Here is a 17,748-nt window from a genome sequence, read left to right as displayed (position 1 = left end):
ACATTCAAATTTTCTGGTATTTTATTATTTTGGTGAAGAATAAATCATTACCATTTTGCTAGCTAGCTCTTAACTCTCTTGCTAGTAAAGAATTTTAAAATAATTGAAAATACATTTTTTAATGATTATAATAAATATTATGTTTGGAAACATTACAGTATCAGTGTTTATGCCTGTAGCCTAAAGCAGCCTTGTCCTTGCCGTTCTCTTTATCTGAGGAGACTGAATTGGCAGTTTAATGAACATCGATTAGCTCTTTAATGCCGGCTGTTTTCCCTTGTTACGGGATTGAAGGGAACTTCTCAGTTCTCCTCCTGCCCCTCCAAGCGTCCGCCGTCCTCACAGCACTGATTACACACAGCCGTCTTAATCATGGAACCTGCTCGAGGATTTTATTAGACGCAGTGAAAAAAAAATACAGCTAGCTAAAACACGTATTTAGCCTAGCTAGCATTTTGGCTGTTTAACAGTTCTTGGTTAAACTCGATTGTGTCGATAGAGAACGACTTTTCAAAAATAGAAATAATGAATAGCTAAATATGGCATTGCGCTGCAATAACGCTGTTATTAACTCTGCTAGCGAGCGTAGAATTAGATAAAGTTAGCCCACAATGTGAATTTTTTAAGATGGATAGTGTGATCTATCTATCTATCTATCTATCTATCTGTCTGTCTGTCTGTCTGTCTGTCTGTCTGTCTGTCTGTCGAATATGCTCACGTTTTTGTAGTAAAGGTGTTATTAATCATTATAAATCCTTTGATACTTTATAAGTAAGAATGACCAGTGATTCATTGTATTATAGAAAACATATATAACGTTATAAACAGTTATTATGCCGTGGATGAATAATCTGATAATGACAAAGAGACGACATTTTGTTTATGTCTTTATTGGAGCCTTATGATGCATTATAAGAGTTTATGAATTTGTTGCAGTAATGTGAATGTTTTCAGCATGTTTTATTTTTCGTTAATGAGCGATGGCGGCTGATGGATTTACGTGCGCTCTCTACAGCACTCCGTAATGAAATTAATATTCATGTTCAGCACAAAAAGCTTTTTCCGCGAAGCGTTCCATCACGACAGCCATCAATTACACGAGCGAGACGTCACCTACCTCCCTTTATGTATGAAATTAGCAATCTTCTAGGAGCCTTTGTGCACCTCATCGGACTTTCATGAAGCGTGTTGCAGTCAGGCTCGTGATGGGATTGGACTTTTTCTATTCATTATCCTGTTCGAACAAAGGGAATGACAGATCAGGGTCAATAACACACCAACGAATAAACCAGGAGCAGTGCTTGTACTGTTTAAATACTCTTTCTCTCTTTCTATCTGTCTGCATATTGTGTCCATCTCTAGCTACATTATGTTCCTATCTTTCTTCTTCTTGACTCATCTGTCTCATATGCAGCGTCTCACAAAAGTGAGTACACCCTAATAACCGCGCAAAGCCACGTGTCCTGTTCATCATGTTCATGTTTTTGTCTGCTTGACAGAACCAGACAAATGTGGTGCTTTGAGTCCAATTCTCTCGTACTGAACACTGGATGTTCTTCATGCACCTCATAATAAAGACTCTGTGAGGATTTGAGTATTTGAATTGTTGCTCTTCACAAAGATGCCGAGGCTGTAAGAAGGTCAGTATCACCCTGAAACTAAGTTACAGTACAGTGGTCAGGGTCATACAGACGTTTTCCAAGATGGGTTCCACTCGGAACAGACCCCGCGAGGGTCCACAAAGAGGTCGAGTCCTCGTGCTGTGCGTCAAGTGCAGAAGCTGCTTCAAGAAACAGACGCATGAGTGCTGGAGCGTTGCTTTAGAGGTTGCAGGAGCTGAAGGTCCACTAGTCAGTGCTCAGTCGGTTTGCAGGCCGTGGTTTTCTGGAGAAAAGCAGTTCAAAAGCATGACCAAGAGCTTTCGTTTCTTCGCATGGTTCTCTTTATCTCTCTTTCACTACTTGTCTCTCGCTTTCTATCTGTCTTTCCATCACTTTTTTTCTTCTTCTTCGTGGTGCTGTGCTTTTCCTGAGATGGCTGTCAATATGCTGTGTGTGTGTGTGTGTGTGTGTGTGTGTGTGTGTGTGTGTGTGTGTGTGTGTGCTGTCACTCACACTGATCCCGTTGGTGTGAAAGTGTCAGTGAACATCGGCTCACTGCTCAATAACACTGACGCTGAATCTTTGTGATGCGCTCACTCACTTCAGGGCAAGAGATTAAAGGTCACATCTCTCTCTCTCTCTCTCTCTCTCTCTCTCTCTCTCAATCTATTATTTCTATCTGTCTATCTTTGTCACCTGATTTTCTTACACTATATATCTTTCTGTCTCTATGTCTCTGCATATCTGCATTCCTCCCTTCACTTCTCTTTTTCTCCTTGTCCCTTTTTAAACCCCCTCTTCGTTTCTTTCCTCTTCCTCTCGCTTTCTCTCTCGTCTCATTCTATATCTTTCTATCTCTTTCCCATGCTTGTATCACTATTTCTCTTTTTCTGATCATCTTTGTTTCTTTGTCTAGTCTGTGTATTTCTCTCCTTTTAATATTTTTCTTTTATTGCTTTGTTTTACTTTTTTTTTTTTTGTCTGTCACTCGCCTGCCATTTTTTTTTATGTCTTTCATTTTTCTCGATCAGTCTCAACTGTTCATGTTCTGTTTCTCTCAATTTGTCTTTCTGTCTCATATTCTCTTTCCGTCATGTTCATTCTCAGTTGTTCTCTTTGTCCCTCTTTATAAGACTTTCAATTCCTCCTCCATTTTTTCTCTCTCACTCTGAAGTTTGTTTTATTGGATGACAAAAAATTGGATATTTCTATTGCTAAAGTATTAAACATGCAGACACATAACAGTAGAAATACCAGTGTCAGAAATAACAATAAACTATAATCATATTATACTATAATATAATGATAATAATATAATAATTATACAAAGATTTAAAATAAAAAATAAAATGTTAAAAAAATGAAAAAATAAATATAAAATTTTAATAAAAAAACAAAGTTAATGTTTATACATGTGTGTATACTTGTTGTGATTTGGACCTTTAGGTCTCTCTGTCTGTCTCTGTCTGTCTCTGTCTGTCTCTGTCTCTGTCTGTCTCTGTCTGTCTCAACCCTTTTTATCCACCAACTCCTCAGACACTTCTATTTGTCTTTATTTCCTCCTTCTCTCTCTCTCTCTCTCTCTCTCTCTCTCTCTCTCTCTCTCTCTCTCTCTCTCTCTCTCTCTCTCTCTCTCTCTCTCTCTCTCTCTCTCTCTCTCTCTCTCTCTCTCTCTCTCTCTCTTTCTCTCTCTATCAATTCCACCATCTGACCCTACTCTTCTTATCTACCTGTATGTCTGCTTCTTCTTATTTATCTGCTTAGTTTATGTCTCTCTCTCTCTCTCTCTCTCTCTCTCTCTCTCTCTCTCTCTCTCTCTCTCTCTCTCTCTCTCTCTCTCTCTCTCTGTCTCAATCCCTTTTATCTACCACTTCCTCAGACACTTCTATTTTTATTTTTTATCTCCTCCCTAATTGTAATTTCTTTTCTGACTCTTTTTATCTGTCTCTATCTGTCTTTTCCTCATCCCTTCTTTATCTACCACATCCACACTTCTTTTATCAACCTGTATATCAAAATCTTCTTTTTCTGTATCTCCTTTCAATTTTTATATTCTTTCTTTCTTTCTTTCTTTCTTTCTTTCTTTCTTTCTTTCTTTCTTTCTTTCTTTCTTTCTTTCTGTCTGTCTGTCTGTCTTAATTTCACCACCAGACACATGTACACTTCTTCTTCCTTATCTCCTTATTTTATATAACTCTATCATTACACCCCCGCTCTCTCTTTTCTCTCTCTCTCTCTCTCTTTCTCTTAAGCTTCAGCTTTGTCTCATCCCTCCTTTTCTACCACATCCCCAAAAGTCACTTCTCTCATCAAACTTTATGCCGAACTCTGTTTCTATATCTCTCTCTTTTTTATAATCTCTCTCCTTCTCCTCTCTCTCTCTCTCTCTCTCTCTCTCCCTCTCTCTCTTCCTCTCCCTCTCCCTCTCCCTCTCCCTCTCTCTCTCTCTTTCTGCAGTTTGTATTCTGTAGTAAGCAGGGTGTAAAATTAGGACTGGCACGGCCCCAGAGACGCCTGAAAAGCGACTAATCTCACATAATAACACCCTGATGGCTGTGTAATTGCAGTTTGTCAGCAGTTTGTTTGCTGCACTCCTGAAGTTTTCACAGCTGCAGTGGAATAAATGAGTATCTTTCTTTCTGCTGGATTCGGTTTATCCAGAGAGAAGTGGATCAGCTTTATTTTTTTTTATTTATGTTTAAACTCGTTTTCTCGACTTTCTTGATTTTCACTAATCAGGCTCATTCACTCGGCGGCGTCAGTGGCACATTTCAGCGCATACTGCAGGACTGATCTAATTTCCTTCACACTTGTTTTATATTAACTCCATGCAGACACTCGAAGATGAACGGGTTGCTTTCTGTAAGGCTGAAGATATCGAGGCTGACTGGTGAAAAACATCTCCCTTTCTGCTTCACTGATTTACACCACAACACTGCTGACTTCTGGATTGTGATGGACTCAGTTTGAACATTTCTAATGTATGAATAATTTTTGTGATGGTGGTGAGGAAAAACCATGTAGAAGAACCCTTGAGAGACTCATAAGAGAACCCATCCTCATCTATGTGATTATAAAAGCACTATTGTATACACAGTGCTGTTTAGCTCTCAGTCTGATTACTTTTGCTGTGATGTAAGTAAGTCAGATCCTTGGCTGGAATATGAAGGAGATGAATGCAGACATGAATTAGAGTAAATTAAAATGATGTAACACACTCCAAGCTGTTTATTTACCTCGCATGTACCTTTGTCACTTACCAACTCTGACAAGTTTAAGCTGTGATGGATTTTCGCACTGCAAATTAAGGATTCATTTGTTAGTTATCAGTGACGGGCCATCAGAGCCAGCAAAGCCTTCTCTCCTCTAACAAACACTAGCAGAATCACTGATTACATTTCATTAGATTTTTGTTCATGAATATGTACAGATGGTTCCAGAATTGCGATGGTTCGACCTACAAATTTACGATCTTGCGATAACGATAGTGACGACAAAATTGGAAAATTTTACGCAACAGGCATCAGTGTATGAAGTACAATAGGTTGGACACACGGCTAAAACGGGCGTATCTCTCGCTAGCGGTCGACGGAGTAAAGTTGTCTCAGTGTGAGTGTGTATTTCTTTCTGTTTTAAACAGCAGTTTTTCGTGATAAAAGCAAGCGCCCAAGTACGTCTCCTGCTGCTAGGGATCGAAAGAAGAGGAAAGCCATCAGTTTGGAGCAGAAAACCAAAATTATATCCAGCATGAAGCAGGAAAGACTCTCACAGTCACAGCACCATCTTCGACTTTTTGACTTTTTGACTGAGATTTTTGACTTACGATGGGGTCGTCGTAACGTATCTCCATCGTAAGTAGAGGACTACCTGTATTAAATTGCTCCCAATATTCTCTTTCGATTCTATTTGGCCACTCTAAGGCCCTTTTGATTGGACGGTCAGATAGCGCACTAGTCAGAGCTCCCTACTCACATCTGTAGCAAACTGCTCGCTCAAATATATTCGTGCTGTGCTGTGCTGACAGAGGAGAAGAAATCGATTTGATCGCAGATACACTTACACGGACAGATATACAAATATTTTTGAGTTTAACGTCAATGCTTCTGTTGGAGATAATGTATGCGGGTGGTGCAGCTGTGGCTACAGTGAAAGGAGACTTATTGAATTGTGCTCATTGGGTCGGTGTTGGTGTTATCTCCTTGTGCTCTTTTTTTTGTTTGTTTGTTTGTTTTTTTACATTTTCTTCTCCAGTTCATCAAATTCATCTTGTGGTTTATTTATCAAAAATAAAATCAGCCAATCAGAATCCGGAATAAAACTCTGAAAGATTAAACAAACATTTCACTCGTCCACAGAGGCGTCGATCCTGAGCTACGACGGCAGCATGTACATGAAGGTGATGATGCCAACAGTGATGCACACGGAGGCCGAGGACGTGTCTCTGCGCTTCATGTCTCAGAGAGCGTACGGTCTGCTCATGGCCACCACGTCTCGCGAGTCGGCCGACACCTTGCGCCTGGAGCTGGACGGCAGCCGTGTCAAACTCACTGTCAACTTAGGTATCGTATATGAGTCCCTCCTCCCATCAGGATGCACTGGCTCCTCTGTTTTTTCTCTCTCTATCTGTTTGCCATCCTGTTTAGTTATTTTCCCTCATGCTCCTAATCACTCCTTATTTCTATAAAAGATGTGCTCTTTTGTGTCTATGCATGGACCACGAGATTACAATCAAATGCATTCGATTTGATATTCGACACAAGAATTTGTTATTTTTTTCTCACATTTCACAAATCTAACTCGAACATGAACTATTAATGAACATAATTAACATTACGGTTCATCTTTTGAACTTTTTCAACCTTTTCGTGGTTGTGAAAAAAAAAAAAATCCAGAGAGTCACAGCACTAGATAAAGCATTTTATATTTAACAACGTACACATTTGTTTTTACAGTTTTTACAATCTTTACAAATTTAAGTGCTGTGACTTTCTAACGATCAACCGAACATTTTTCCAAATTAATTCTTCCTCATTAAGTCTCTGTCTCCATCTGATTTCAGTTGGATTTTCCTGGTTGTTGTTTTTTTTTTGTTTATTTTTTTATCTTATCTTTTAAATCATTCCTATTTCTCAGATACACATTCTCCATGCTTTGTCAAAAGATGGTATTCACCCCTTCAAAGGCCTTTAGCCTGCGGCCCGGTCGGCAAACAGCCCGATAACAGAGCGCTCGGCTGGACCTGCAGCTGGTAGCATGTCACCGTCCTCAATTTTTACCGCCCAATTTTTTCACGCTTTATTAATTTCTCTTTTCTTAGCAAACCGTAAATAATAAACTAAACCCAGAGGTACTTTAGTGTGAGTAAAAGCAAAATCAAGACATAGTGAGATATAAATTATATAATCATAAATTAAGAGCTCTGATCCTAAATTTATAATCGTAAAAATTTACTATATTTAAAAAATGCATACTCAGTATTCTATTGTAGCAGACGCAGATTATGCGTTTTTGTCCCTTATTGTGTAAAGATGCATATTTTTTGCGATTATTTTACAAATTCGATTCGTTTTTTTTATTTTTCCGTATCGTAGCGCGTACTGTAGCCGGAGTAGGAGGTACAGTGGCCACTGCAAGGTGCTGGTGCTAATTGGATCGAGGCTGTTTGCTCCCACTTTTCTGTTGCGGTTGACGACACATGAACCATCCAGCCACATGGAGCACCTTTACCCAGATCACATGACACTCTTAATCATGGCGCATGCAAAAAGATTGTTAAAGAGAGAAATATCAGAAATTGATCATTCGGTATTTGTTTGGAAGGAAGGGGATTTAGAGGTTTAAAAATACATACATTAATAAATAAAAAAAGATCTGGGTCAGCGAATCTATGTGGCTGGTAAAATATAAGCGGCCATTTTACGAATATAGTCTTCACTCAGCTTCCAGCTTGTGTTTCACACTTAACAATGAATCAGCTTCATTCTTTAATGTGTTGCTGTGGTAAGTGAAATAAAAAAAAAAAGAAAAAATTATACGCACAATTATACTTTATTATTTCATTCCAAATTAAAATATTTGCCCTACAAATATATAAATATATATAAATGTCCGATCTGATGAAATGTATAAAGCATACACATACTCCATCAAGCATCAAATCAAATCCAAATGCTAATGAACCATGTTTCAGTAAAAAAAAAAAAAAAAAAAAGATGAAAGTGTGTGTGTGTGTGTGTGTGTGTGTGTGTGTGTGTGTGTGTGTGTGTGTGTGTGTGTGTGTAAAATGGCCGCCACTCTGCATGTGGACGTCCCCGGAAGGGTGGAATTCTTGTTTTTGGATGTCTGCAGCTGTAACCTTGAAGGATGCAATTTCATCTGTCATTTATTCTTCCCCATCTAGACTGTATCAGGATTAACTGTAACTCCAGTAAGTTAACACTCAAGTTTCATTTTGTTTCTAATGATTGTTGTATGTACTGCGTCTCTTGCTCTTTTTTATTTTTTCTTTAGCACTCGGATGATGAATCCAAAAACTCTCTGATATGAGCTGGTGGTGACTTAATAATTCAGTATTAATCGGTAACACTTTGCTCCAGGAGACGTGTTCATAAGGTTATATGAGTCCTGCATAAGCCCTTCGTAATAACAGACATATCGATGTTTATAAAGGCTTGTTTCATAAAGACTGAAGACTCTAAAGTCAAGTTGTCATGAACGCAGAGTGACATACGGTTGAGTTCTAACGCTTCCTGGGGTCGAGTTAAAGCCTTGTTCAGCTTCGAGTGTTCAGGTGTTCATAAAGTGAATTATAATAATCGTCACTATGCAGTGTTATAAAGCAGATTTTTACCTCCCAATCTATCCACAGAATCCAGGCATTATATGACTCACATGGCTCAGTATGTCATGCCGTTTAAACCTTATAACAGATTTGCCCACCTTTTTCTATGAAGGGGCCAAAAAATCATGCAAATGTTGATGTAAATGTTCTCGCCACCGTTCTTTGAGAAAGCTGAGGAAAATTTGCATGCGCATTGAATTAAAAAAGTCTAAATAAGCTGTATTCTCTTGAGCTGATTACATTTTACATTTATTACAAATAAAACAAATACGTGAGATTAAATTGGAGAAGAATTATGAAGAATTATGTGAGATTATGAAGAATTATGTGAGTGGAATTTTTCCCTTCTCTTATATATCACATAATCGGTCAAAATGAAAGTATATACTGTAGTTTGGGCGTTTCTGCTTTAGAGGAACAGTCTGATATAACCTTCACTATGTCACACTGATTTATCACCAGGCTATAAACAAGCTATATCCATTATTTGAATTTTGGATTCTCATAAAATATCATGACCAATAAAAGGTCACAGTGTCATGACACTGCTATTACATCTTCATTTTTTATTAGAAATATTTAAACCAGATTATTGGAGTTATAAAGCCAGTTTTTCTCGCTGTAGTTCCAACGTCAAGCTGTAGTTTATCACTAACAACCTACGACCAATGTGATTGACATATCATGACTTCAGAACTTCATAAAATAGAAAGTTTTTTTACAGTTAATTACAGTTTACATATGTTGTGTTTCAGTTTGTTTTTATAATCACTAATATGACAGGTCTTACCCTGGACATTACATAGAAGGTCAGGACATTAATACCTTATAACCAATAATAGAAATTTTGAGAACCTTCAGCAGAACTACTGTATAATTTCCCACCAAACAATCAACAATCTATAACTTATAATGTCATTAGAACCTTATGACCAGGTATAGGAAACTCTCTTCAATGGTTATAACCTTCACTAGGTCACAGTGTAATAAAGCATGTTTTACTATAGTGTTATAAACCAGCTATAAGCATTATCAGAACCTTATAACCAGAAATCTACTTTCTTAAAGGTTTCAGTCGCAATGCTGTTAAGCAGACGTTAATACCTAACTGTAATGAGACTCTTAAGCATATGGCATTCTAATGTACAGTACTGAAGATCCAAAAACAGCAGCCATAACAATCTCTTATGTCAGGTTGACCCTGGGGTTACACTACATAGACAGAAGTTTGTAGACACCTGAGCATAAGATTGCTATGTGCTCCTTTTTGAACATCCCCGTCCACATTGAGTCCTCGTTCACTGTTATAATAACCTCCACTCTTCTGGGAAGATGTTCTACTAGATTTTGGAGTGTGTTTGTGGAGATTTGTGTGAGATGTACAGTAGCAGGAGATCTTCCACTCCAACCCATGAGAAGCAGACCTTCATGGAGCTGGCTTTGTGCACAGGTATATTGTCATGCTGGAACAGATTTGGATCTCCTAGTTCAATTGAAGTGATAATTTCATGCCACAGAATCCAAAGACGTCTTATAGCAATGTGTGCTTCCAACTTAGTGATAACAGTTCGGGGAAGAACCACAAATGGCTGGAAAAATCAGGTGTCCCAATACTTTTGTCTGTAAAGTGTAAATCAGTGGAAATGACATTAAAATAAAAATATGAAATAAGCCTTTATAAAAACGGGTTTGGTGGTTTCTTGTTGTCAGTTGTCATGAAAGGTGTATATAGGCATTATGTAGCCCTTATGAACACTGCCAAGTAAACAAGTGTTGCTCATTAATCTAATTAATTAATGTTGTGTACAAAGTATTTTTGTCTTCTACTAATAATTCAGTCTATTATCAGCATATTTCAATGACTGCTAAGAAAGAAAGGTTTTAAATATGTGCATGCAAATTAAATTAGAATATGTATATATATGCATAATTTCCTGCATGATGTAATAATGTATTTAATTCTAATATCTGTGTTACAGACTAAAATGGATCTATGTTTAAATTAAGATTATGAAGTCACCACTTGTCTTTTAATTCCTCTTGTAATTAGAGGTTTCTTTATTTTATGGGACACACAGGTTTGCATTTTACATTTCTGTGTTATGACATATTATAACATGTTATATTTGGCATAGATGCTGCAACTAGGCTAATTTACATACGATTTAAATTACCAGTAATTTATTCAAGATCTTTCTTTTTTTTTTGGGGGGGGTTCCAAAATTTATTGAGAGGTTTTGCCCACAAACCTGTACATATGTGTGGATTCATTTATGTGTCCTTTATAAGTCATTATAACAACCTAAATCTGCAGCTTTTACTCATAAAGAGGTTTTGAATACCGTCGTGAAAAAGTGTTGTATTTTTTTAAAGAGTTTTATTTGGAAAGACTTAAACAGAGCGTAATGTTTTTATGAATTCTGATTGATTTGACACTTTGTGTATTCATAATGCATTATAACCTGCATACTATTCTATTTAATTCATTAATGATTCTTTGTCGTCACATTATAAACACAAAAATCGCAGCAATGTTCAATTCTGGACTGTGATTATTCTGAGGGTGTTGGTGTGCTGGTTATTACGCTCCGAAACCCGTGTAATCTTTGAGATGTTGAAGTTTTCTTTGACGAGACAATCATATTCATGTTCTATTCAATTCTATAAACAAATTTTATGGCGATAATAAGTAAAGACAAAAGCAATCTATATTACAAACTAATACACTTTGTATAGATTTATGTAAAGGAAATATCCTGGAGTTCAAAACAAACAGTAATAGTTTGTTTTTAACAGTTATAACAAAGTTATAACAAACAGTTATAATGCGTTATGCATCCTGGTTTCGTGAAAACTATTTCTTGCTATAGACGAGGAAATGAGATTAAATACAGGTTTAGTATATAATCAAGCTGAATTTATTTAAAGCATGTAAGCGAGAGCGTGTGCAGCCGTTTGTACTAATCTGTAGAAGCTTGTGTGACTTTCGGATGGAAATTCGTATCAGTGTAATTACAGTGCCTGAGCGAGCCACGTGTGTTGTCCATAATTTGGGACTCATAAACCGTCGACATCAATCACGCAGCGAGACGAGCGGAGAGGGATATCTAGAGCCATCGCCACGCTAGATTAGTCTCATGTCCTTCAGCTCCATCACCTCGTAATTTCCACCTTTCATATCGACAGAGCCGTGATGAACTCGCTTTTAATTACACTAATTACTCCTGCTTCATCTCCACACCCAGCTGTCCTCCACGCTTACACACTCTCACTGCAGGAGGTCCCAAAATCCCCAAAACACGGCCGAACAACTTATCTTCCACTTCTTCAGAGAAAGTATTTAATCATTTATTTATTTATTTCGTTGTTCATATAAAGAAGGGCTTCAGATCTTTATACCTTGAGTAGAAGTCCAAAAAAAACCCCAACCCCAATTTATCATTGAAACTAATTACTAAATACGAGTTAAATAGTTACAGATATAACGAAGAAAAAAAAAATGAATAGCGGTACTAACTAAAAACAGGACGTGTGAAATAATGAGAATTATTTAATAATATGAACGTGACAAAAAAAAGGTAATGCAAAGGCACAGAAAAGATTTCATGCTTTAAAATAAGTTAAAAAAAATGGAAAGAAGAAATAATAAAAAAAATTAATAAATACGTTTTTTTATATATAATAATGAATGTTAATGAAACTACAAAAAAAAGGGAAAATATTAATTGACTCAAAGGTAAAAGTGATAAAATATAATATACAATAATATTTATGTTAAACGATGCATTCATTAAATGAATAAAATATGAATTATTTAAATACCAACAAATTAAAGTACAAGAACAAGGTCAACAAAAGTATATAAAAGATAAACATGCATTAATTACAATATATTTATATATATATTGTATAACTGAATATATATATATATATATAAAACATAACTACCACCTGCTATAATATTAAGTGTTTTAAAAGCAGAAGTTTTTCTATGCTGTCTGGAGCAGCTGAGCTATTTCAGTGATCTAAGTGACAGGTATGATTAGACTTGTAGAACATACATCTGCTTTTTGCTGGAATCTAATTTGTCACCCAGGGTTACTTTTCACACCATCAATCATTTCTGAGTTAATAAGAGCTCACAGTGACCACCGCCGCTGCCCAGTCAGCCATTATAACAGCAGAATAACAGAACATAACAAAAACCTTTATATTAATAACTGCTTAGCAACAGTTTTCAAGTCAGTTTGGTCTCAAGTTTTCAGCTTAGAGTCTCCTTGAACATACAGCATAATGAATCTTGTTAAACTCTTTTACAACATTGTTGAACTCTGCAGCTAAATGCCAATTTGTTGGAACGTTTCTTGGAACGTTGTGTTCTGCAAATGTTCGGGAAAAAAAAGTCTTATGATCTTCAAATATTCTTGGTTAGCATTTCAGTAACTCGGCATTTATAAGACATGAACTTTAAGTAAAAACATTTTAAACTTTAGCATTCAGAGGAACGTGAAACACTGAATTTTCTTACAACCATAAGTTTCCACAATAAAAATTTTGCTCTAAAGTTATAAAACTGTAACTTAAATGCGTAAAGTAGAATATTCAGAGGAAAATGTAAAAATTTTGTAAACGTAGTAAGAAAAGATTTTATCGGGACATTTAGAAAACTTTTAACTGAGGTTTGCTAGCTAGGAATGTTGATAAATATTACTTTAAAACTTTGTGAGAACCAAACGTTCTTTGAAACATAACATTCAGATTTGTATTGGTAGCTAAGAAAGTGAGCTTGATGAACTAATCGAATGAGTAAAATCTAATTTCCTGTTGTTTATTTATTTTTTGCTACTTGCTAAGTCAGGATGAAAAAAATTCTACTGCCAAAAAAATGTAAAAATGACTTTAAGCTCATTTGTGTGCAAACTTTAGGTTGTAGATTTTTAATAATGAAACAATAATATAAGAGTAAAACCATAAATAAATAAATAAATAATATAAATGTGCAAAACCATGCTAAACCAAACCTAGCTAGAATGCAGAAAGTTACCTTAGTTTTGCTTCAATTTTTACATAGAAATGTTGTAAAAGTGCTAAAAGATAAATTCAGTGTTTTTCTTGTTTGATCAGGAGTTTTCCCGAAAGAGCTTTTTTTGTGCTATTTATTCACACTGTGGCTTTAATTTTATATACTTTCTAATAATAAATTGTGTGCACGAAAATTATGATTCTGTACTTTTTTTCAGGCATTCTGTTGTAGATTTGCTGGTGAGCTTGGGATAATTTTCTTGTTGCATGAGCCAAAGCCTCACATTTGACTCTAGAATACCCTGGTATACAGAGGAATACTGGTATTTATGGTCCTGTGACTGCAAAACAAGCCCAAATCATCACCACTAGACATTAGATGTTTATGCTGATACTTTGGTCTTGTTTGTCCAGAGAACAATGTTTCAGAAGTCTTGTGGTTTGTTCAGATACTACTTTGCAAACCTCAGCCATATGCTGCCATGTTCTTATCAGAGAGACGTTGCTTTTTCATGGGGATCCTTCCAAACAAACCATTATTGTTCAGTCTGTTTCTAATTCATGAAATACATGACTAATGATCTTTTAACTTTTAACATGCTAACTGAGGCCTAGGACGTCCACGCTTTGGAAGATTGGCAACTGTCTTGAATGTTTTCCACTTGTGAATAATGTTCCTCAGTGTAGAGTAATCAGCTTTAAATTGTTTGGAAATTGCCTGATAATCTTTTCCTGATTGGTCGGCTGTAGCAAATGCTTCTCTAAGATCATTGCTGATGTCTTAAATGTTCTTGGTATTGTGTTAACACACACTTGAATCTTCCAGACCAGGAAAACTGCTGATGATTAATTACTTTAGGGCATTGTTGATCAGAAGCAACTGGCTGGTCCTTCACCTGTAAATTTCTATGAAAGCTGTAAAGGCGTATTTTTGAATTTTCAGACATGGCTTTTCCATTTTGGCTAATCTTTGTAAAAATAAATAATGACGGTGTAATATGTCTTGTTTTTCTGACTTAAGGACCAGATGATTTTTTCCCTGACATGTAAAAGCATACAATTTTCTTTTTTTTTAATATAACTGTATATTTAAGAAATACTGTATTGTGCAAATATAATGATGATACATCCTAAATAAAAAAACAGGTAAATAACTAAAAATCTTGCCAGGGGTCGGTTTTGGGACACTTTTTATTCTTAGCACACTCAATAAAACTCAGCTACTAATTAAAAGTGAGCTGAAACCTGAGACCTGAATCATCTTCTGATCTGTTTTGTAAAGATAAGTATGGTTATTATTGTTAAGCAAAATAATAAGTACATCTTCCCACTATGGGCACAGTTGTTGAGCAGATTTGAGTGGGAATGTCATATTACAGGACAAGTGTATTGTACTTTGTTTAGGGTTAATATGCCTCATCCTGAAAGGCGTTCATGTGATGGCTAATCATACATTTGACTAGACCCTTGGAATGAACATAAAATATGATGATGTGGTGATTTGATGTGATTTATCTTGAGAGTGTGCAAATGTTTTTCCAAAATGGTGCACCACAAAGATTCTGATAGAAATCCAGTTCCTTCCTCTCCTGACCTTTGGAACACCTTTTTAGATTGCTATGAGCTGTACCATCCTTATGACAGCTTGTAGACTGTTTGGTTGGGATGCATACTTTTGTTTTGTAAATGTTTGAAAATTGAACATACCTTTATATAGAACCCTAATGATCTAATAGACATCCTATAGACGTTATTAAGCTCAAGAAAATGACCAGAAGTGGGTGGTATATCAAACCTCTCAATGAGTAAAAGCCATTTAGTTTGTTTGAGGTAGATTTTTCAAAATCCAGAAGCTTGTTTAATGGTTTAGAAATACTGCATACTGTCCAAACAACTGCAATACTGCATACTGTTTCCTTTCTCTCTTTTTTTTTTTTTTTGCTATAAGACTACATTCTGAATCAAACTTCTGCTTTCTATTAGAATTATATTACTGAGTTTAAACCAGACATGTCACAGATATAGTAGAATTAATGAGATGATTCATGATTTATCTGTATTTATTTTGCAGAATTGTGTAAATAAAGTAAGAAATAACTGGAAACTGTTTTTTTTAAACAGATAGAAAGCAAAGGTTTGATTGGGAGTGATTGTTTAGGAATGACATTAACTTTTCATGACCGTCATTCTCAGGCAAGGGACCAGAGACACTGTATGCTGGACAAAAACTCAATGACAATGAGTGGCATACGGTGCGGGTGATCCGGCGCGGTAAAACCTACAAGCTCACAGTTGACGATGACGTAGCTGAAGGTACTTCCCTCGGTTTTGAATCTGAAAGACGAGATTTTCTCACCTAAAAAGCATAGTGTCTCAGGTTAAAACTGTTAAAACTGATTACAGTAATAGCCCAAAATGATGCTGGATTGAGTCAGCGAGGAAGTGAGAAAATAGTTCGAAAATTCTGTGGCTTCTGAACCCAAGTAAGGAAAAAAAGCTCTGACTAATGAAGCCACGCTCTGAGATCGCAGTGTTTCTCTTCAGGGTTAGAAAGTACTTCTGTGCATGGTGGGTTCTTTACAAGGAGAAACTTCCCAAACTACCTAAAGAATTTAGGCAATAAGTTGTGCTCTGTGTTCCGATACTGTTTTTGCATTTTTATCGACTTTCTTGACTCCAGGGCGTGCTAACTTTAATCCTGCCATCATACATGGTACAGTTAATTTAGAGAATATAAACTGAAACACGTGCAATATTTCACTGCCTTTTTATGTGGTTATAATGGAGGCTTTATTGTACCTCCGTAAAGCCTTATTCGGACTGGATTCGTTTTTCATAGCGTGGTGGAACAATGTAGTTATTGTATGTAATATTGGGTGTTTAGCTGATTAGATGGGTCCCTAAAAATCATGTTTGAAGGTATCAAGTGTATATGGACTAGTCTAGACATCATATAGGGCTTATGTACATTTATAACCATTCACATTTATAAATATAACTACAATATAACATTTGTTATCCACTATATTCTTCAATGGGCACCAGAATCAAGTTTTCGTCAAGTTTTCTGCAAAATGCACTTTTAAAATGAGTTGTGCAGTGAAAATGGTGAAACGCCAATGAAGGCAATTTGGAAAACATTATTGGAACACAGCCATATAGTGTTTACTTAAAAAAAAAAAAAAAACAATACTTGAGCTACAGTGTAAAGTCAGTGGAAGGAAGAGTATAGCTGCCTTTTTTCTTTCTTCCCCTCCTGTCCCAACCTGCTTGGGTTGCAGGTCAGATGGTGGGCGACCATACTCGCCTGGAGTTCCACAACATCGAGACAGGTGTGATGACCGAGCGTCGCTTCGTCTCGCACATCCCGTCCAGCTTCATTGGCCACTTGCAGAGCCTCAGGTTTAACGGCCTTCTCTACATCGACCTGTGCAAGAACGGAGACATCGACTACTGCGAGCTGAACGCACGCTTCGGCATGCGCTCCATCATCGCCGACCCGGTGACCTTTAAAGCCAAGAGCAGCTACCTGAGCCTGGCCACGCTGCAGGCCTACACCTCCATGCACCTGTTCTTCCAGTTCAAGACCACTTCAGCAGACGGCATCATCCTGTTCAACAGCGGTGATGGGAGCGACTTCATTGCCGTGGAGCTCGTAAAAGGGTAAGAACTTTCAGCATAAAGACTGGATGGACATGCATTTTAGTTCTAACTATTCTGGAAAGATTTATTTTATATGTTTCATTATTTTAGGGTTTGACATTAAACAATTTACTTGGGATTTCCAAAGAAATGTTACTTTACTATGTTCTGCGACAAACAGTTTCTCAATGGGTATTTTGGCAGCTTTTTATTTGGAACAAACAACATTTTGAAGCATTTTTTTGTTGGTTAAATATCCATATTTGTTTGTTCCTATTCTTTTCATTGTATATGGTATTTAAAGCTAATGAAAGACAAGACAGACACTTTCTTCTTTTCCCTCTCAGTTACATCCATTACGTGTTTGACCTCGGTAACGGCCCAAACCTCATTAAAGGAAACAGTGACAGAGCGCTGCATGACAATCAGTGGCACCATGTGGTCATCACCAGAGACAACAGCAATCTGCATACCCTCAAAGTCGATGCCAAGGTTGTCAGTCAAGTGGTTAATGGTGCCAAGAACCTGGATCTAAAAGGTACATGAGCTGAAACCCTTTGAAGGGTAACAAACTGAAATTCGGATTAAAATTTTTAACAAAGCAAAAAAACTTGATCTGCTTCTCCAGTCTGCATTTTTATT

At 36.6% G+C, this 17,748-nt stretch overlaps 1 protein-coding gene across 1 annotated transcript in view; it reads left to right on the top strand.

Moving 5' to 3' along the window:
- nrxn3a (neurexin 3a) overlaps positions 1-17,748 on the top strand; it is a 303,444-nt gene that overhangs the window by 94,292 nt on the left and 191,404 nt on the right. The window contains 5 exon segments of the mRNA XM_046855388.1: positions 5,957-6,160; positions 8,002-8,028; positions 15,658-15,777; positions 16,746-17,127; positions 17,454-17,644. Of these exon segments, the coding sequence (XP_046711344.1) occupies positions 5,957-6,160; positions 8,002-8,028; positions 15,658-15,777; positions 16,746-17,127; positions 17,454-17,644 (924 nt within the window).

This window comes from Silurus meridionalis, chromosome 8 (genome assembly GCF_014805685.1).
Source record: "Silurus meridionalis isolate SWU-2019-XX chromosome 8, ASM1480568v1, whole genome shotgun sequence".
Lineage (NCBI taxonomy): Eukaryota > Metazoa > Chordata > Actinopteri > Siluriformes > Siluridae > Silurus > Silurus meridionalis.
The sequence above is the reverse complement of the archived record's forward strand: the minus strand, read 5'-3'. Positions and strand labels throughout refer to the sequence as shown.